This window comes from Cyprinus carpio, chromosome B5, assembly GCF_018340385.1.
Source record: "Cyprinus carpio isolate SPL01 chromosome B5, ASM1834038v1, whole genome shotgun sequence".
Classification (NCBI taxonomy): Eukaryota; Metazoa; Chordata; class Actinopteri; order Cypriniformes; family Cyprinidae; genus Cyprinus; species Cyprinus carpio.
Window position 1 is genome coordinate 9,325,948 of NC_056601.1, and position 21,275 is coordinate 9,347,222.

The window sequence follows — 21,275 nt, forward strand, 5'->3', positions numbered from 1 at the left end:
CTGAAATCTAGCCTGAATCATGTCAGTGTTGGACGCAGACCAGAAATGAAGTGGGCCAAATTTTCTCTCGCTCAGATGAAGTATGAGGCATGAACAGACAACTCTGTCCTTCATAACTTTAACCAGTTGCATGCTTAAAATAGGTATAAACTACAAAAGTGCCATGCCATTAATGATTATCATATTGCTTTATACAGTTTTCTTTATGGTCAAAAGAGCTATTGAAAAGTACCAAAGTAAAGAAATCACAATACATTAAGACATTTACTTTATAAAACACAGAATTTCCTTTTTCTATCGAAACTGTTTTGTACTGTTGCCCACAGTCACAGTGACCATAAATCATAACAACTCAAGATTAGGAATGCTGAGTTTTTTTTTTCTTTTTTCTGAAAGCGGGCACATGGCTTTCTCAGCGCTCAAGAAGTCTCAGTCTTCACGTCTCCACCACTGTCACAAATGATTACACACACTGAAGTCTCATTGCCAAAAACATATTCATCAGGACCTCCCTTGTCCAGAAGCTCTCAAAGGCACAGCGATTGCACACTATGATATTAGTTTGTTGCCAAAACGGCCTGGCTCAACCAAGCTGATTTAATGGAAACAGCTGTTAACTGTCTTTCCGCTACTCTCACTGGTCTGTGTTTGCTTAACTGTCTGCTTTTTTCATATCTTAAGCAAATGTTTCTGAATGAGCTGTTGCAGCCATTTCCCGGGCCTTTTATTAGGAAGACCCTCTCTAAAGCTCTTTATACAAACACCATCTGTTGAACTAAGCAAATACTTTAGATGGAATTTCCCTATTTGAAACTCCAGGACTGTAATGTGTGGTTAAGGTCTAGTATGTCACACATACATCTTGTCTATAAAACTTTTTGTGTGTGTAAAAAGCCATATTATATAGTCAACCATCTCAGCTAAAAGCTTTAAATGGATTGTTGGCCCTTTGCTGTCCTCACTTAGACAACCTGTAAAGTGCACTTGACCCTAAAGTAAGGGTCTGGTAATATTTAAACAGTAAAGCATCTGTAAAAGAATAGAACAGAACTGTTGGCTGATGTCAAAGTGGTAAAGCTGTTTCCTTGAACAGAATTTATAATAATTTACCAAACTTTTAATCACATCTTTGAAACAATCGTCATTTAATGTTTAGTTGTGTACTAGTCAGAAAACTGTTTATGAATACTAATAAATCTAAATGGAAGGTCCCAAACATGCTGAATATTTTTCACTTGCTCATCCTTTATTGAAATAGAATAGTGAATAAAATTGACCCCAGATTCTCATTTTGTAACATCAAACTAAGTACAGCACTACTTAGATGTCATTGTTTTGAATAGTCTTATGCAATTCACTTATGCAATTTCTGTGACTTTTAAGAGCCAAATGAGCCACATGCTTCTTTCCCACTGATAAAATTGTGAAAATGCGTTATCTTTAAACTGATATACATCAGCACTGCTCTTTGATGTACTTCAAATCCACATATATTTATAGTAATAACATATAGTTTGGACATGAAGCCCAAATGGAAATTGTGACTTTTTTTTCTCTATTATGTATCTGAGAGAAGTTGCTTATTGAATGACACAACACAGAGTGGGACTTGATTTTGTCTAGTCAGTACTTAAATGGATTGTAGAAAGTAAATTTGCAATCTAAATGCATGGTAGTGATAGGTTGCAGAAGGGACGGATTGCCCACCTTTGTGCGTGTGTACATGACATCAGAGAACAGTCTTAGTTTTAAGAGGACTGGCATGCTAATGTTTTTTATTCAATCTTGCAGGGCCTTATTTAAAAAAATAAATAAAATGTTGTGCACTGATAAATCATTCATAATAAACACTGCAACATTCCATAAAAAAAAGAATCATCCATTTGATGTTATCAAAACTTTAGTCATTGCAGTTGTGTAGTTGCAGTATTACTGTATCAATATGCATCTGTCCTATTTAAAAAAAAATGCTATTTCAGTCAGCTGTTGCTAAGTAATATTAACACAGAGAACATTTCTGCAAAGTGTTACCAATTTTTCATCACAAAGCAAATGAAATGTGTTCCATGTGGGCTAACTGACATCATAGCTCTCATGTCCCAGGACGGTTTGACCCATTAAGCCTCAGTATGTTCACTGATTAAAAGAGAATTCATGGTGGTCCTGAGCAGAGCTCTTACACTCACACTGTAGTGTAGATCATTTTACATTCTTGTACAATTTATGATCTTATACTATAACATATTTTTTGGAAACTGACATGCAGCTGTTTTGTTGGTCACTAAGTTACAATTCAACACCAAATTCTGGTGTACTATTTCTAATTAAATAAAAAGTACAATAGTAACAACTCTCATGATCATTACAACACACACACAAAAAAAAAAAAACTAAATATTTTGTACCATGACCTGGATTCATGTTTAAGTGTATACATCACATATGCACAAACACCGAAGTAAAGCCATTAGCTTCAGCTTAGCAGCCAGTGTAATGGCACCAGCTCTGTCCCTCTCATCAGGCCCATGTTGTTGTTGATTTGTTTGGGAAGGGGATATGGGATGTAAATAAGGTCTCTGTTGCGTATTGTAGCCTGTATCTGTCCCTCTCCCATTCCTCCCCCTTCTGATTATTATCTCAGCTGGAAAGTTCCCACGAGGCCTGAATGTTTTTTACCGTAAGCCAATCAGTGGCATGAAGGCAGGGCAGTGTGAACGATCCATTGTCTGTCCATGGAGGGCTAGAGAGAGGGGAGGAGAGTGGAATTGTTTGAGCCTTTAGCTCACCACCATCAACACAGATGACAGTGAGTTTCTGAATAGGTAAACGAATATAGACAAACTCAGAGATGTTTACATATCTTCATTGCATCTGTGTTAGTTTCCAGCTTGATCATTGCAGTATTGCAAAGGAATGGGTTTGGAAGACTGCTGTTACTTTAAAACAAATGGGTAATTCAATTTAAGAAAAACAGAAATTAGCAGTTAATATAGACATTGATTTCTTATCAAGGAACCACATAATGTTGAGATGTTTTTAGGGTTGAACAAGGTAACAGAGACTTATTTTACCAAATTGTTCCACCACCTGTATTCTCTACGGTCTTTGTCTTTCCGCTCTTTAAAGCCGACATCAGCATTCCATGGTTAGACAAATGTCATCACTAGCAATAATAAATCGATGTGTAAGTCTACAGAGATGAGCTTTCCTCACATTGCCTGAAATTCCCAACTGGGTGCATTTGGAATTTAGTCCATGCTTGCATTAGAGTTTCAAACACACAGTAAAACTCTAGCTGCTCTCAGCCATTTTGAGGTAAAAGGTACATAATTTTACTCTCAGAAAAAAAAAATGTAAACCTTTAAAGGATAGTTCACCCAAAAATTAAAATTCTGTCATTAGCCCTCAGATTGTTCCAAACACTTAAGACCTTTGTTCATCTTCAGAAATTAAATTAATATATTTTTGATGAAATCACAGAGCTTTCTGACCCTCCATAGAGAACAACGTAACTGACACATTCAAGGCCCAGAAGGGTAGTAAGGATATTTCTAAAGTCGCCTCTAATTTTATGAAGCTACGAGAATACTTTTTGTACACAAGAAAACAAAAATAACTTAATTAAACAATTCTTCTCCTCTGTGTCATTCTCCGCTGCGCATTCATCACTGAAAAAAAAAATGATTCATTGAATTTACTTAAATTTTTAAAGTAAGTGGTTGCAATCAATTTATTTTAACTACATTTAAATAAACAAATTTAGTTGACTAACTTTCAACATATTTTATTAAATGTAGCTAAAATAAATTGTTTGCAACCACTTACCTTACCACTTACCTACTAAAATTAAGTATCTTTTTTTTTTTCAGTGCATGACACATGGACTATTTTAACAATGTCCTTACTACCTTTCTGGGCCTTGAACATGGTCGTTTCTTTACCGTCTATGCAGGGTCAGAAAGCTCTCGGATTTCATCAAAAATATGTTTATTTGTGTTCTGAAGATGAACGAAGGTCTTACGGGTTCAGTATGACAAGAGGGTGAATAATTTAGGACAGAATTTTAATTTTTGGGTGAACTATCCCTTTAAGGGTGCAACGACTTGTCACTCGTACCTTTAAAAGGACAACTCTGTACCTTAACCACCTCTAAAAGGCACATAGCACTACTATGAACATACATATTACTACTAATATCCATCAGGTGTAGTTAAGCTACAATATTGTCCCTTTTAGGGCCCTGCCCCATGCACTGACAAGCTCTTGTACCCCTAAAGGAACCACTGCATCTTATACATGTACACCATCTCCTATCTGCAAATATCTGTATGCATCTGATGTTGGAGAGGACTGAAAAGAAAAAGAAAAACAAATTATTTAAAAACTACAGCTACACAAAATTCAAGATGACATAATTGTAGGGGCACTGAGATATTTTATTTTTAAATTTGATAGGCACTGATAGGACTTAGGGGGCAGGGGCCCCTGGGCTTGAGGTTATTTTTTGGCCCTATACCTACACTACAAATGCCCTCAAATAGAACATAAACAGGATGTGTTCTCTCAGTTGAGAGATCAAAGCCCTAAAATAACTTTGTGCAAAAAAAAAAAAAAAAAAAAAAAAAAAAAAAAAAAGCCAGGCTTATTAGTATTTTAAAAGTTATTTTCATATCTGTGTCCTCTTATGTCAATACTTTCAATTGAATAAAAAGACATGTTGGCTATTAACAATCAAATGAAATCACTATCAACAAAAATCATAGATAGATTGTTCATAAATGTTAAGTTTAAATATAACATTTTAATGTAGAAATATTAAATGATCGCAAAAATGAAATAAGCTACTTTTTTTAATATGAAACTACAACCGTCAGTAGGTGGCAGCTAGTGACTGTCTTAATGAGTGAGTTGAATCAACCGATTAGTTTAAAAAGCTGATTAATTTAACTTTGCTAACGACTGTAGCCTGATTAAATCATTTGCTGGTCCGTGTAATGCTGAGGAACAAAACACTGTTGTTCGGAGACGCAGCAGTTCTGCTGTTTTTTTTTTTTTTTTTGACGGAGCAAAACTGAATTTTGAAAGTTACTCAGTAAGTTGTTGTTTATTGTACATTTGCGATCGTGCAGATATTCGAGAAAAAAACCCTCTTACCCTCTTTGTGTGATATAGCCTAAGCTATAAGTCCTGCATCATAGGCATAGCTGTTATAATAACAGAAATTCATTAAATTGCTATTTTTTATTTAAAATCATTTTGATGACATTTCTTCCCCACTATGTGTAATGGCAGTAAGATGAGAGAGAGAGAGCGCTCAAAACTCATCAGATGATCGCATAATTTAGTTGAACATTAATATAGTAATATAGAATCATCCTCTGTAAAGAAATTATGTGTGAACATTTGAGAATTGATCATTATCTTTCTAAATGTGCGCCCTTTGGGGCTAGGCTTAAGTAGCCATGTGATAACAAACTAATCTGTGCAGACGCGATTCTTCTATGTGAAATAATAATAAATACCAGTGTATGTTGTTTGATTGTGGCCTCGAAGGTCGCAGTGGTAAGCTGTAGCCCCTGCTGGTCCATTTAGATCTTGTGTGTGCAGTGGAAATGCGGCTAATAATTTCTGAATTCTGACTAGCATGTAAAGAACAAATCAAACAAACATAAGCGGGCAAAGGCGGGGAACCCTACAAAGCAGGGCCCATGGGCTGCTGCAGCCCACTCAAGCCCAAAGGGAAGTCCGGCAATGGGCACTAGAATGATGGAGAGAATGGGGTTGGGAAATTATGAGGCAAACCCGAATTTTCATTGCCTACCTTCATTAACACTACATATAACCAGTCTGGGTTCTTCTGTGTAGTGTGAAGAACATTTTAATAATCAAAGAACCTCCACTATTGATGATTTTTTTTGTTGGATGGAGTTTTTATGTGTGTTTTATGTGTGAAAACAGAGGAGAATTTTGTCTATTTTGGGATGTAACGATTAACGGTTTGACAATAAATCATGAATTACCGTTTCATATTTTAATTATCATTATAACCATATTCGATTACCTTGATTTGAACAACCGAAGACAGATAAATAAATACTATCCAGTATAAAACACAGTTTTTTAAGAAACAGTCTCACGTGCGCACAGCACGCAGAATAGTTTCATTTTAAACGAAAACATGGAACATGGCGGTAAAGCTGGGAGGTTTTAAAGGTGTGCTAAGGGAATTATACAATTGAATATATAAATGAATTAATTATATGAATGTACCTCTGAAAGGTTCTGACTGTCTTTAGAAAAGATTCGATAGCATTTTGTTTACATATTCGCTCCATGTGATGCCCAAAGAAGTGTTTTTAATCGCAATGGTGTTTTGTAGTTTAGCTTTTCCATAAGCGCCACCTACTGTCATAGAGTGGATTTACAGAGACTTTGGCTATACTTAGGTCCTTCTCAAAAAAATAGCATATTGTGATAAAAGTTCATTATTTTCCATAATGTAATGATAAAAATTAAACTTTCATATATTTTAGATTCATTGCACACCAACTGAAATATTTCAGGTCTTTTATTGTTTTAATACTGATTATTTTGGCATACAGCTCATGAAAACCCAAAAATCTCAAAAAATTAGCAATATTTCATCCGACCAATAAAAGAAAAGTGTTTTTAATACAAAAAAAGTCAACCTTTAAATAATTATGTTCAGTTATGCACTCAATACTTGGTCGGGAATCCTTTTGCAGAAATTACTGCTTCGATGCGGCATGGCATGGAGGCAATCAGCCTGTGGCACTGCTGAGGTGTTATGGAGGCCCAGGATGCTTCCATAGCGGCCTTAAGCTCATCCAGAGTGTTGGGTCTTGCGTCTCTCAACTTTCTCTTCACAATATCCCACAGATTCTCTATGGGGTTCAGGTCAGGAGAGTTGGCAGGCCAATTGAGCACAGTAATACCATGGTCAGTAAACAATTTACCAGTGGTTTTGGCACTGTGAGCAGGTGCCAGGTCGTGCTGAAAAATGAAATCTTCATCTCCATAAAGCTTTTCAGCAGATGGAAGCATGAAGTGCTCCAAAATCTCCTGATAGCTAGCTGCATTGACCCTGCCCCTTGATAAAACACAGTGGACCAACACCAGCAGCTGACATGGCACCCCAGACCATCACTGACTGTGGGTACTTGACACTGGACTTCAGGCATTTTGGCATTTTCCTTCTGACCAGTCTTCCTCCAGACTCTGGCACCTTGATTTCCGAATGACATGCAAAAATTTGCTTTTCATCCGAACAAAAAAAAGTACTTTGGACCACTGAGCAACAGTCCAGTGCTGCTTCTCTGTAGCCCCAGGTCAGGCGCTTCTGCCGCTGTTTCTTGGTTCAAAAGCACACGCCTGTGCACGGTGGCTCTGGATGTTTCTACTCCAGACTCAGTCCACTGCTTCCGCAGATCCCCGAAGGTCTGGAATCGGTCCTTCTCCACAATCTTCCTCAGGGTCCGGTCACCCTCTTCTCGTTGTGCAGCGTTTTTTTTGCCACACTTTTTCCTTCCCACAGACTTCCCACTGAGGTGCCTTGATACAGCACTCTGGGAACAGCCTATTCGTTCAGAAATTTCTTTCTGTGTCTTACCCTCTCGCTTGAGGGTGTCAATGATGGCCTTCTGGACAGCAGTCAGGTCGGCAGTCCTTTACCCATGATTGCGCGGTTTTGAGTAATGAACCAGGCTGGGAGTTTTTAAAAGCCTCAGGAATCTTTTGCAGGTGTTTAGAGTTAATTAGTTGATTCAGATGATTAGGTTAATAGCTCGTTTAGAGAACCTTTTCATGATATGCTAATTTTTTGAGATAGGAATTTTGGGTTTTCATGAGCTGTATGCCAAAATCATCAGTTCGTTTAAAACAAAATAAAAGACCTGAAATATTTCAGTTGGTGTGCAATGAATCTAAAATATATGAAAGTTTAATTTTTATCATTACATTATGGAAAATAATGAACTTTTATCACAATATGCTAATTTTTTGAGAAGGACCTGTATATTCAGCTTGTGCACAGCAGGTTTTGTCTGGCCAAAAAAACGGACTGAATTTAAATCATGTCCTGTAAATTGTGACCGTTGATGAAAAACAAGCTTATGTGGATTCAACATTTAAACAATTCAAATAAGTTATCTAGAATTATTTATGGAGCAGATAAAATACATCTAATTATTTATTCAGCAATTTTCATTTTGACTTACTTAAACCTTTTCTTTATTTAAAGGCTGAAATGTGAGGTTTACCTTTTTAAGAAACATTTTCAAAGCTTTATTTCAAGTCAAGTCAAGAGGCATTTATTTGTCATTTGCATAGTTAACACTGGGGAAAACTGGGCATTGAAATGCTTATGACGAGGTTCAGACATACAGTGACAATAACAAGACATAAAAGACATAGACGTACGTGTAGAGCACTGAGATTTTTGAGTGACTTCAGTGCCCGTAGGCAGAAAAGACACGGACAGAGCATTATATACAAATAAGTGGCAGTATCAGACACAATAAAGGTAGACAGTGTTAAGAGTTATAAGTATAGTCCTGAGGTACTAATATGATTATTTGAACATTTACATTAGATATTTGAACATGATATTATAGATCAACTGTTGTCAGTCATTTAAAATCCGGACATCATGATTTTATTGTTTTAGTGATTATGCAAACGTAAAAGTCATTGTATTTGTTGTTTGTTGGTTTTAAATATAAAACTTGGTGAAGTGATTTATGTGTCAGTACTTTTTGAACATTTCCAGCCCATTTTAACAATACCGTGATGATACTGGTCACCATGATAATTTTGGTCAATATAATCTTGATAAGAAATTTTCATACCGTTACATCCCTAAAATGCACTGACAGCTACAAATGTCTTGTAATAATTACAGTGATTGCCACAATACTGAGATCAGTTCAGTAAAAGTGGGAATATCCTGTCTGATGACATGCACACATTGAGGGGAGGAGAATAGAGAGCATGGCTGAGGGCCTAACCGCAATATCTAAATATTGACTGTACAACTTGTAATCATGTTTGGTCTGCGGACAGGGTGAAAATAAACACCAGTGTGTGTGTGTGTGTGTGTGTGTGTTCTCTCATCCCATAATAGAAACAGTGCAGACATGCCTTTTCGATATGTTTAGAGCACTTATAATTAAACATGCACAAATCATTAAAAGGATTAGAAGACATGTATCTCATCAAGACTTAATATGCTGTGTTTGCCATTGACATTTGGGATTTTTAGGCATATGGAGCTCATCAGAGTGGTCCTTTGCATTGTAATTGCTTGTGGTTTCAATGCATACTGATAAATCTTTTCATGTGGGTGGTCTTGGAAATGGGAAGACCTTCTATACTGAAACAACAAAATAAAGCATTTTACTTTCACTTGAGGGGTATGCGTCGTTATATCTTCATAATTCAAATTTAGCTTTTCCCGATCCTTCCAGTGTTAGAATGTCATTGAGCAAACATTTCTAGATTTAAAAAAGCAGATTAACAGTAACTTGGCAGAATGATACAACATAACCTTTAAGTAACTTTAACATTCCCCAACAATCCTTTTCCTTTAGCATAACGAAAACATATCTAAAATATGGAATCTAATTAAGAAAATTAATTTATAATTTTAAAATTCTTTCAGCTTTAACTAGTATATTAAACTAGTTTTATAATCATGTCTGAATCTCTCTCCTAACAAGGGATATAACCACCTAAAAACAGTATGAGAAAGCAGTTTTACAAGGAATATTTTGAAGTGGATTATAAAATGTAGTTCATTTCAATCTAACTATTTATGAAGCATATTTTCCAGCATTTTCCTATCCTATGTTTGTTCATGGACAAAAAAAGCTCTATTGTATGGCAAAATGGATGAATAATTGTGATGTGAATAAAAGTTTTGGGATTACGCCATAATGCTTAGCCCAAATGGCCCATTAATTCTGCACTGGCACTGAGAGGTAGAGACAGAGAGAATAAGAGAGAGACATGCCATGTTATTCTTCTGCTTTAACTCCTTGGAGGGGCTGAGGGGAGGAGCTCGGGGGAAGAAAAATAGGACGAAGAAAGGAACAAGAAGAGGGGGAATATAAATTAGCTGTGAGATAATCAAGCTAAAAAAGGGAAAACTGAGATCAGACTGATTGGAAGGAGAGCATCAAACTGTGGGAATAACACTGAAATTTATACAAGCTTTAAATAATTTTGTTACACACTTCTTCAATGACTAAAGGTTCACTCAAAAATGAAAATGTATCCACTCTCCCTCGTTTTTTTCACGTTAAAAACAAAATGACTACACACACACACATACACATTTCACTTATTGTATGTTTAGACCGTCCTTCGTCAGTCTCTTACCCAAATATTTGCTGCAGCATCGCCCTCTAGAGTGCAAACTGAATAAAACATGCTCCCCCTCGCGTGAGAAAGCCTCCTGTAATTCTGGTTATAAGACTGTTACTTGGAGGTTATCTTGACACAAACGACAAATATCATGAGACAAAAGAAAGTCAACTTCTATCATTAGCTACTGTCATTTATTTTGTTATACAAACAACAGACCTGAATTTTGCTAATGATGGATGGATGGCATTACTGTCTGTGAGGTTTGCATTAAAGTGAAGTAACACACGACCAGTGCATACAGACATCATAAGTAACCCCCAATGATATTTAATCATAATTTTACCTGGTATCTATCGACTGAAATGTGTGAGCAAGAAGGTGAAAAATGCTTTAAACGGTCAACCCAAAATACTTTTTGATAGTTTGGGAAAAAAAATACAAAGTTATATTGATCTATGCTCCAGAGGGATATAAAGAACTACAGAAGCAGCTATATAAAGTGACAAAGTCTGGTTAGCCTGGATTATGCAAAAATAAGATCAGTCTTTTAAAAATAAAGATTAAAAATGAACATTCAGTGAGATTCACAAGAAACACTTTTGTGTGATCTACTCTGGCTAAATAGTAGTAAGACTAATTCTTACAGTGTCGTTTACATTAGATTAAAAAAAAAAGCATAAAACTGATTCTTCTGTCACTGAGGGAGGATTGGATTTCAAAATGTGACACACTGTAAATGCTAATGGTTAAATGTTAAAACAAAGGCACGACTAATAAACCGAATGAAAAATAACACCAAGGGTCAGCAACAGCAAGAAGCCACCTCTGAATGACCTTCATACAAAAGCCATTTGATTCATTCAGATAGCATTTTATCAGAGCCTTTTCAAGACTCCGCAAAATGACCAACACAGGTGTTTGGGGTGCAAGCCATGGTCTACGGATGCAGAGGTCTGCAAATTCAGTTACTTCAATAGGAAATCATAGATTTAAGGCAACATTTCTGTCCAAAGCAAAATTCCTGATGTGTAAAGAAACGCAAATTCATTGAAAAGGTAACACTGAAATAAACAAACAAACAAAAAAAAAAAAGTACTTCATTGTCAATCTTGGCGATTGTGCTGTAAAAATACACCAACTCTACTGATCACGCTTGCTGTGAAGCAATCTGTGCTCCGGTGGTGCTGTAGCATTTCACTACCTCTCACTGGTGTGAAATCAAAAGGAGCTAAACTCTTGAGGTTCAGTGGGAAATCTCTCTTAAATCTTCAACAAACAAAAACCTTGGATTGTTCACATTACAGAGAGAAACTATGCTCTGTACAACAAAATCTCCAGCGGTCTTCTTTTCTATAGATCATAATGTGCTGAATGTGTGGTTTGCAAGTGACTAAGAAAGAGAGTGAAGCAAGAGTGAATCCCTAATGCAAATGGAAACAAAGGCGAGGAGGGGAAAACACTTTGGTCCATGCAATATCTAACTTGGTTGGCTGTAATATTTTTCAAATCGAGAGCACCCTTTTTTCTTCTTTTTGTGTTTGTAAAAGTCCTGCCTGCTTTTAAAGTGCAGGGCTAGTATTCACCACCTCTGCCTTTCTACCCATTCTCTCTCCAAAGAACCAGATGAATGCTATGATCGGGCATACTAGTGGCGAACACCAGGCCCGCATCATTCTTGCCGTCCAGTCCGTTGAGCCATGAGGTGACGCCCGGTAAGAAACTAGAGCCACGTTTGGATTTGCGGTAGGCTGGCAGTGGCCAGCGGCCCACGGTAACCTCAGTCCTCAAGTCCATAACATAGAGGTGGTGGTTGTCAAAGAGCAGAGCGAACACCTCGCCAAAACTAAGCAGAGAGAGACTGGAGGGGTCCTGCTGTGGTTTGATGACTCTGTAAATATGAAAGAATCTTTTGATAAAACAATATATAGCTGCACAAATTAGCTGATTTGATTGGTGTTCTAGAAATAGTGCAGAATCTCAAATATTTTAGAACATTTCTTCATTTTAATTAAAAAAAAAAAAAGTTACAGTTTTCTCTCTAATATAAAACATTCAAACATTTAAAGGATAGCTGATTGAACAGAGTTACTGGTAGCTTGGTTAAACAATTAAGGGGCAAAAATTAATTTACCTGATGACATCAAAACTTGCGAAGTCCCACTGGTATATGCCTAGGTCTGAACTACAGACAATGTACCGGCCGTCAAACTGTAACCGTGGCTGCAAGCAAACACTGCGGTCTTCTGACACAGATAGAGTCTTCAAGCACTTACAGTTGATCTCACAACCTATAGGCCACACCTGTGGACAAACAGAACCAGATAAACATCGAACCATCCATATGAAGTCAGAATCTCACATAACTACATCAGTGCAACTAGGGGTGCTGGTTTTGATGTGAACTATGTGATACAGTATCTGTGATTAAAAAAAAATTTAAATATTGATATTAAGTTAATACTATGTTAATACAACAACCAAAAATTTGAAAAGCACTCAAGGAACTAAAAATATTTGCAAAAGTGACTTATATTACCTTTATTTCATACTTATCAACACTCAGTAGTATGTAGTCACCAGGACTGTGCATCATGGACTCCACTTGGCTTTTTTGAAGGTGCACCTAAACAAGCACAGATGAACCGTATAGGTGCAGAGTTCAACTAACTCCATTCCAAAATAAATAAAAAAAACTATAAATACACTATAAATAATACACTACAATTTTTCTCAATGAAAACTGGTCGAGTGTCTTACCTTGGTGACCCACTCAGTGTGTCCAGTAAAAGTGTTGACACAGGTCCCTGAAGACAGGGACCAGACTTTTACAGTGAAGTCTGCTGAGCCACTGACCAGGGTGTCCAACTCATCGTTGTAGTCTATGCTGAATACTGTAAAAAAAGCAAAACGTTAGGATTATGCATACACTATGTCATGATGCTATGACACAACCATGAAGGACTGCACTGATAAAACAGTAATCATAGGCAAAAACAACTATTAAAGTTAATCTCTTTGTGCCATTAGCTGGAAAAACTTTCTGGAGAATTTGACACCAACCCGCCCCAGTATGTCCTCGGAATTGCTGGATTTTGGCACCAGTGCTCCATTCCCAGCATGCAATGGTGTTGTCAAAAGACCCAGTCACCAGTTTCTGCTCATCAAACTTGACAGTGGCACAAGTGTGGGTCTGGATGCCGTAGACACACTGCCCTGTACGGACATCCCACAGTTTAGCTGACAGGTCATCAGAACCTAAGAGGAAGGACGTCTTTGATCAGTGCACGACCAAATGTGATCTTCATTAAAAACAAGTAATATCTTAAGTCTTTTACCCATGCTTCACCAATAAATCTACTGAAATTAATAGGGCTGCCCTTGACTAAGGATTTTTCTTGTCGACTATTCGTCATTCATTTTAAGCATAAGTTGACTAATCGCACGTTTATTGATAAACCTTTAATTGCCTACATAGCCTAATAAGCACTCAAGCATAAACTTTGCCAGAGCACACCGGCATAAGTAATGATGATGAATGTGTCAGGGAAAAACAGTAAGATTAAACTGCATTAACATTTTAATTAGGGCTGTGCGATTAATCGAAATCGTAATAAAATCGCGATTTGACCGTGCGCGATTTCTAAATCGCTGTATAGCACGATTTTCCGCGGTCCCGACCTCCCGCAGTATGCTATCCGATCCAATCAGAATGCAGCGCATCTAAGTAGAGCGAGAGAACATAACAGACTGGGCATATGCCTAACTCCAGGTTCACACACTCTGTCTGTGATGCAGATTTTTTTCCGCGCCCATGTTAATGGATCAGAACGTTCACAATGCACGCGGTAAAAGATGTGAAAACAGAAAAGGTTAGAAATCGAAAGGTGCGAAAAGAATGAATATCTAGCGCATGAGCATAGAGAGAGTTGTGAGTGAGGGAGTGAGAGGAGACATGTTTTAATTGCGCGCACTCTCTCCGGACGAGAGCAGCGTGTATCTGAGCACGCGTGTCTCGTTTTGTGACAAAACAAAGGAAATCTGCGTGCGAGCGGAGAGATTCGCGCTCGCGCATTATTTTAATATGCTTTCGCGTTACAATAACGCGCTCTCGCTGCTGCTTCTGAACCGCGTACACATACTGTATACGCACTGCAAACGGAGTACGTGTGAACCTTGGGCAATAAATATATTTCAGCACCTGAGGCACCGCAACAACGAGCTCTATGACCAATGCATGGCAAAAAAAAAAAAGAAAAAAATAAAGCCCTGGACACGGGTTTTATTTTATTTTATTTTTTGCCATGTCTAGACATTTTGTTTGAAATCTTTACTTAGTGATTATTTTGACTTATGTCTGTTCTAGAGGCATGTTACAACTTTTTGATAAAGCTCTCATTGGTTTTCTTTTGGAAATATGTTTCAAATTTATTCTGAATGCATTTATGACTGTAAAGCATGTCTGTGTGTGTCAAAATCGAAATCGCAAAATTTATCAAAAATCGTGATAGGTTTTTTTTGTCCATATGGCACAGCCCTAATTTTAATAACCTATTGATACACTAGTGTTTTCTGTGATTTCGGCTTAAGAATTCGGCGACACTGACTCGTCATCTCCACAGAGTAGTGGATGCCCATGCATTCAAGTTTCAAACAGATTACATAATCGGATAATTTTTTTTCTTCCCGATTTGAATTGTTTCATTTGAAAGTAGACATTTCACTCTCTGTGGATATATTTTTCATGTCTGTAAGGCAAGTATACATGGAGTTTCGCGCTCAAGTTCACAGACCGAGATGGCAGAAATTGCATCCTGTTTGCTTTCATTATTTTACAAAAGCACAATGTTTTGCTGTTATTGTGAGTGCACACAAATAAACGTAGAGGCTTTACAGATTCGAAAGATGTATTACTCTTATCTGTATGACAAAAATGACTGAGTATTTTAAGAGCAGGTGACCGCACCGGCACCTCCAGCTTTGCTGCAGTGAGCGTGCTACTGTTCAGCTTTCACACTCCGCACAGACACTTCAATAGCACAAATTTTTCTAGGTTAACATTAGATTGAGCAGCCATGTAAAGTTGCTACTGCTTACATATTTCAAATAATAAAACTTCTACAGAGGCACCATTGAGAGCATCCTGACTAGCTGCATCACTGTGTGGTATGGCGCCTGGAATGCATCCTGCCGAAAGGATGCATCAACGCATAGTGAGAGCAGCTGAGAAGATTGTTGGTGTCTCCCTCCCCTCCCTCCAGGCCATTTATGGAACCCATAAAGCCCTCTGCATCGCAGGGGATCCCACATACCCGTCACACAGCTTCTTCAGTCTGCTGCCATCAGGGAGGAGACTGCGGAGTCTCCAGGCCAGGACCTCGCAATTTAAATTCTCTGTATGTATGTACTGTACATGTGGAAGAATTGACAATAAAGCAGACTTGACTTGACTTGAATAAGTCATATTTGAGGTCGATGAATGATAGGCGAGCGTTTGAATGTACTGTATTACCACAAAATCTAGCCATTAACGATCGGTCCGTCACTGACTGTGTGACCTCACCACTTCCTGTGGATTTTAATTATTTTCTGCGACTAATAAAATTTTGGTCGACCCAGCCTCTTCTAGTCGACTATTAGGGGGCAGCCCTAGAAATTCATTGCCTACTTGGTTTCCCTCACAAAGAAGTGTTGTTTTGGTGCCAGAAGGCAAATATGACTTTGTAAAAAGAACAAAACTACATCCTTATTAAGTTCAGTCTATAAAAAGCCAACATAACTTTATGCAAACCAAGTACTCAATTCATTTCAGATTAACATGCATCAATCATTTTTAATGGCCCTGAAATACATGAATCCATAAGGAGCACAATAACTCATTCATCCTCACACTAGAGAATGTAAATTGAGCTCATGTAGGAGATAAAATAGTAGTGGTAGGCCGATATATCGCCAAGGCCGATATATCGGCCAATATTGGGCATTTTTCAAATATCAGCATTGGCCGATGCGTTCATGGTGGGACTTTTATTTTGACAGCGCAGAGAATGCAGTGCCAGAACACACAGTGCTCACATTCTCCCTCTTGTTCCCTGTCGTTGTTAACAGTTCTGTCTAATATGGATAGACGTCTGTCTAATAATCAGATAGGATGGTTAAACAATGGAATTAAAATGTATACAAAAAAATATTATAACAATTGCTTTTATATTGTTAGTATTAGAAAGGCAAACATTATAATACTTTCTCTTTTGCCGTCAGCATTCAGCAAATACGCTTTTACATCATTTAAACAAATCTTTGAATGACTAATGAACATCTAATTTCAAAAACCTTGCAAACTTAGTCGAGTCCAGCTGTGAGATCTTATGAAGTGTGGATGTGTGTCCTGCACGATCACGTGTTCTCTGTGTGTCGGTGAGTGTTACCTTGGTTTTGAGTGTTACCTTGGTTTTATTTGAAAAAAAAAAAAGTGATTCCCAGAATACCCCGTTGGTTATGGTGTTTACTTCCTTTTTATTTATATTTTTATTAAACATTTGTTTATTTGTGAAAAATACTTTGCCACTTAAACTATAAGCATGTTAATTTTACACATTTATTATTTTACCCATTTCAAATGATTTCAAATTTCTTAAATAAAATGAAAATAAATGATTAATTGAATTTACTAATTTTTCTAAGGTAAGTGGTTGCAATCGATTTACGTTAGCTAAATTTAAATAAACAAATTTAGTTGACAAACTTACAATTTTTTTATTTTTTATTATTAAATGTAGCTAAAATAAACTGTTTGCAACCACTTACCTTTAAAAAAAATAGATAAATATCGGCATTGGCAGTTAAAAAACCAATATTGGTCAACCACTATAAAACAGCATTTAATATTACTTGTAATGGAAGTAGCAGGGACTTGGTTGTATACATCGATAGTTGATTGGATGGAGGCAGATGTGAATGCGACCTTGAGGTCGATTTAAAAAAGTGTGGTGGTGGAAAGGATTAGAGAAATCTGTCGCTTCACTGGAAGATCGAGCTAAAGAAACTAGAATAAAAATTAAAAAAAAAAAAAAAAAAAAAATTGCATTCAGAAATAAGAGTTAGGAATTTTATGATGACTTTAACATCTCTCCTTCTGACCACACCTACAGGAAAGACAACTATAAAATTAACGCACCTGTGCAAAGCAGCCCATCCCGGTAGTAGAGAGCATATACGCGAGCACTGTGTCCAATAAGAGAGCTCGTCTCAAAAGCATCCTCCTCCCTTAGCTGCTTCATACGCAAATTGGCCTTTAGATAAACACCTTTCCAGTGTGTTGCATCCTGGATGGACTCATCGATGCGCCAGCCGAGGTCTTGACACACACCCTGCCACACTTCTGTACAGGCATTAATGACTTTATTCCACTGCTTGCACACCAGACAGCAGGTAAGCAGGGTTTGGGGGTCCAGCCAGCGAAGCAGGTAGAAGGCCAGCTCTAACGGCAGCAGGCGCAGGAAATCCCGCTTCAGGAGCGCTTCCAGCCTATTGGACAGGTGTCGCAGTTGGGCGGCGCCACTCAGTGAGATGAGGTGGTCCAGTGATTGGTTGCGTTGCTGGTCACTTAGCGCCAGGAAGGTGGTGGAAGCTGACTCCAGCCACCCCTCGAAAGCCGCCTTTTCCATGGGCACATGAGGGCGTCTACCTGATGACACATAAAACAATCAGATCAGACTTTCTGCACTACATTTGAAAAACAATGATGTGGAATAAACAATACTTTTCATAACAGAGCAAGAACAATACCACAATAGCTGCATCACAAGCAATACAAAAGGAAAAAACTTCTTCAGATCACAATGGATGACCACTTTCCACTCTGTGATGCAACCTTTGAGTGATGATAATGTAATCTACATAAGCTGCATAATATTTTTTTTTTTAAGAACCAAAACATAACGGCAAAGAAAAAATGTGCCTCACACACAAAATTGAGAGATCTCTATGACTATTTGGCTGACAAGCTAACACAGCTTTCTGCACAGAAACTGACAAGCTTTCATTTAACTAGAATGCAGCTTTCTGGTTTCCAAACACACTTGGTAAAACAAATTCGCTAGCTCGAAGGCCAGAGACGTGATATATATATATATAGAGAGAGAGAGAGAGAGAGAGAGAGAAATATATATTCACCAAATCAATCTCAAGAACAGGACCAGCAGCTATTCAAAAACAATATATCTTATTAACTCATAACGGTACACAAAAACAAATAAGACCAGAAAAACTCACCATTTCCAGCAGAATCAGTGTGAGGAGAGCGCTAGCTAACGTTAGCCGCGCTAGCTAAGTTAACAGGTGTCAACGCAAATCGATATCGCTCTACGAAAGACTAACTTTAATATTTGCAGTTGAGTCACAATCTGACCTTGTCTGGTGACAAATGTTATATTAGTAACACAAAAAACAGTGAAACTCCCCGCTAGCTGCCGTCTAGCAAATCTCTAGAGTCCCGAGCTATCATAATAACATACAATATTTGAATCTAACGGAAACGATTTGATTCAAGATAATCATTAGCTCTCTATTCGTTCACATTTTAACGGCTGTATTATTCCAAAACGTAATATCATACGTTCATTTCAAGTGAATTTATTGTTGTTCTTTTCTGTTTTTGAGTTAGCTTGCTACTAGGCTAAGATACAGAGCCTCCGTTAGCAACGATGAGGAATTACAGCGACAGGAAGTTACGGGACAAGCAAGCAATTTGACACGAGCGGGAGGAAGTCAGGGGGAGTGTCCGCCGCCTGTCACTCTTTCAAAACATGCATTCCTTTAATACTGTATGCAAAATGCTGTGAGTCATTATGCATGAATCCCACATGATGTTGTAGCTTAAATATTTTATTCGTTAAGTTAGAAGTCACACATACGTGTTTATGTGGCGCAAGTTGTTTGATGGTCAACAGGGGGCACACTTTGCCAACAAACTGTGACGTTCAGTCATAAACGAATAATATTTTAGGGGCTACATTTGGACTCGGTAAGATTTTTTAGCGCGTTTAAACGTAGTGTGTTATTCTCTCTTATCTGATCAAAAATACAGTAAAACATTAAATTGTAAATTATTATTATAAAATAACTGTTTTCAAAATTAATATTAAAAATGTAAATAAGTCTTGCGATGGCAAAACTAAATTTTCAGCATGAATTTTCGGTGTCAGAAATTTTTTCTTATTATTAACGCTGACATTAGTTGTACTGCTTAATATTTTTGTGGAAAACGTGATATAATTTTTTCAGGATGGTTCGAATATAACAATCTTATTGTTATGTAAGAAACATATGTACAGAAAACAAAGAACTAAGTAATATTAATAAATCCTAAAAAGTTATCCAAGAATATCAGTGAGACCAGATTTGTTTGGGTCATAGTTGAAAGCAGATAAGATATTTTAGATATATGTTTAGAAAAACAAGGTTCAGGGAGGAGTCTAAGTATTCAGAATGACTGTGCATCTGCTGAACAGAGATAGTGTCTCTGCTGCATGTAAACACGAAACAGTCCCACCCTGCCATACTGATACCTACCACCTGCTGTTAACAACTTGTCCACTGAGGCATGACATGACAGAAGTGAGGTGACCCTACATTCCAACGGCTGAGGGTATCTGAGCCCAAGCAGCCCATTAAAATTGATGGGCTGTCAGGTGAGGTGGCTGAGCCCAGATAGCAAGAAAGTGTAGATGGGTGTTTCTGCAACTACAGGCACTTCTGACTCTCCAAAATGTTTTTAAAAAATCAACCCCTGTGAATTTTAATTTTAACCATCAGAGTCTGTAAAACATATAAAAAGGTCAACAAAATTGCATAAAGTCATTAAGATTTTAATCTGGAATATTTTTTTTTTTTGTGTTTTTCAACTCTTCTTCTTACAAAATGTCCTTACAGCGACGTTCGTTATATACATTTTTCTTTTTTCTTTTTGTAAATACTGATATTAATATATATATATATATATATATATATATATATATATATATATATATATATACACAAAAATATTGGATTTCATGGTTTTTTCCATGCCATGTAAAATTTAGACACTTACCTAAGATGTCAATTGTTTCCATACACACTAAAGATAACATATTTAGCTTTTTATGACAGATGTTGCTATTTCAATGTGTAAATCATCTCAACTTTTGAACCGCTGATGTCACATGGACTATTTTACATATCCCCTTATTATGTTTCTGTGCCTTGATCGTGGTAGTATCTGTGCTGTCTATGGAGGGTCAAAGAGCTCTCAGATTTCATCAAAAATATCTTAATTTGTGTTCCGAAGATGAACAAAGGTCTTTAAGGTTTGGAACGACATGAGGGTGAGTAATTAATGACAGCATTTTCCTTTTTGGGTGAACTAACCCTTTAAGAGCAGCTTCACATTAGGTGAGGGTTCTAGTGGAGCAGCATGTAAGTCATCATCAGATGGGGATAGTGGTGGTGTGTCTGTTGCAACAAACTGATTTGAGGCATGCAGTACTTTGTGTTTTGCCCTCTTTTTTCTTTTATTTAACCTCCACTGCCGCCTTTTCAGATTTTCTCTCTTTTTGTCAGCTGGGAGGCACTCTTTATCTGCTCATTTTCCTTTCTCTTTTTGTAACATTCTTTTTTTTTTCTTTCTGCAGATACTCTGCATACCTCTCTGGGAATTTCTAATTTCCTCTGCATTTCTTTGATCTTATTGTTGATGAATTTGGTGTCATCTAGGGTTGCAAAATGTCCTGTTTAAATATAATTTACAACAGCTGAATTTAATATACAGTAAACCTTGAACTTGTCTCTACCGCAACACAAGGTCTTTACCCGCAACACCTAAATTTGCTGTGGTAAAGGCATGTTGCGGA

General features: G+C 37.3%; 1 protein-coding gene across 1 annotated transcript; it reads right to left on the reverse strand.

The window, feature by feature from the left end:
• Positions 1-10,201: 10,201 nt before the first annotated feature.
• Positions 10,202-19,117, reverse strand: fbxw2 (F-box and WD repeat domain containing 2). The gene is made up of 7 exons (XM_042724161.1): positions 18,658-19,117; positions 17,561-18,070; positions 13,447-13,641; positions 13,144-13,277; positions 12,923-13,009; positions 12,518-12,687; positions 10,202-12,274 (listed from the first exon to the last, which is right to left on the reverse strand). Exons 2-7 carry the CDS (start codon positions 18,048-18,050, stop codon positions 11,983-11,985), a joined length of 1,368 nt encoding a protein of 455 aa, XP_042580095.1. The 5' UTR covers positions 18,051-18,070; positions 18,658-19,117; the 3' UTR covers positions 10,202-11,982.
• Between the last annotated feature and the right edge of the window lie 2,158 nt (positions 19,118-21,275).

What these genes read in the sequence shown, in the direction of transcription:
- fbxw2 (XM_042724161.1), bottom strand. Translation starts at nt 18,050, where the DNA reads ATGGAAAAGGCGGCTTTCGAGGGGTGGCTGGAGTCAGCTTCCACCACC. An exon ending in ACACTGAGTGGGTCACCAAG is followed by an intron (nt 13,010 to 13,143) that starts GTAAGACACTCG and finishes GTGCTTGTTTAG; the next exon opens with GTGCACCTTCAAAAAAGCCA. An exon ending in GCAAGTTTTGATGTCATCAG is followed by an intron (nt 12,275 to 12,517) that starts GTAAATTAATTT and finishes TCATATTTACAG; the next exon opens with AGTCATCAAACCACAGCAGG.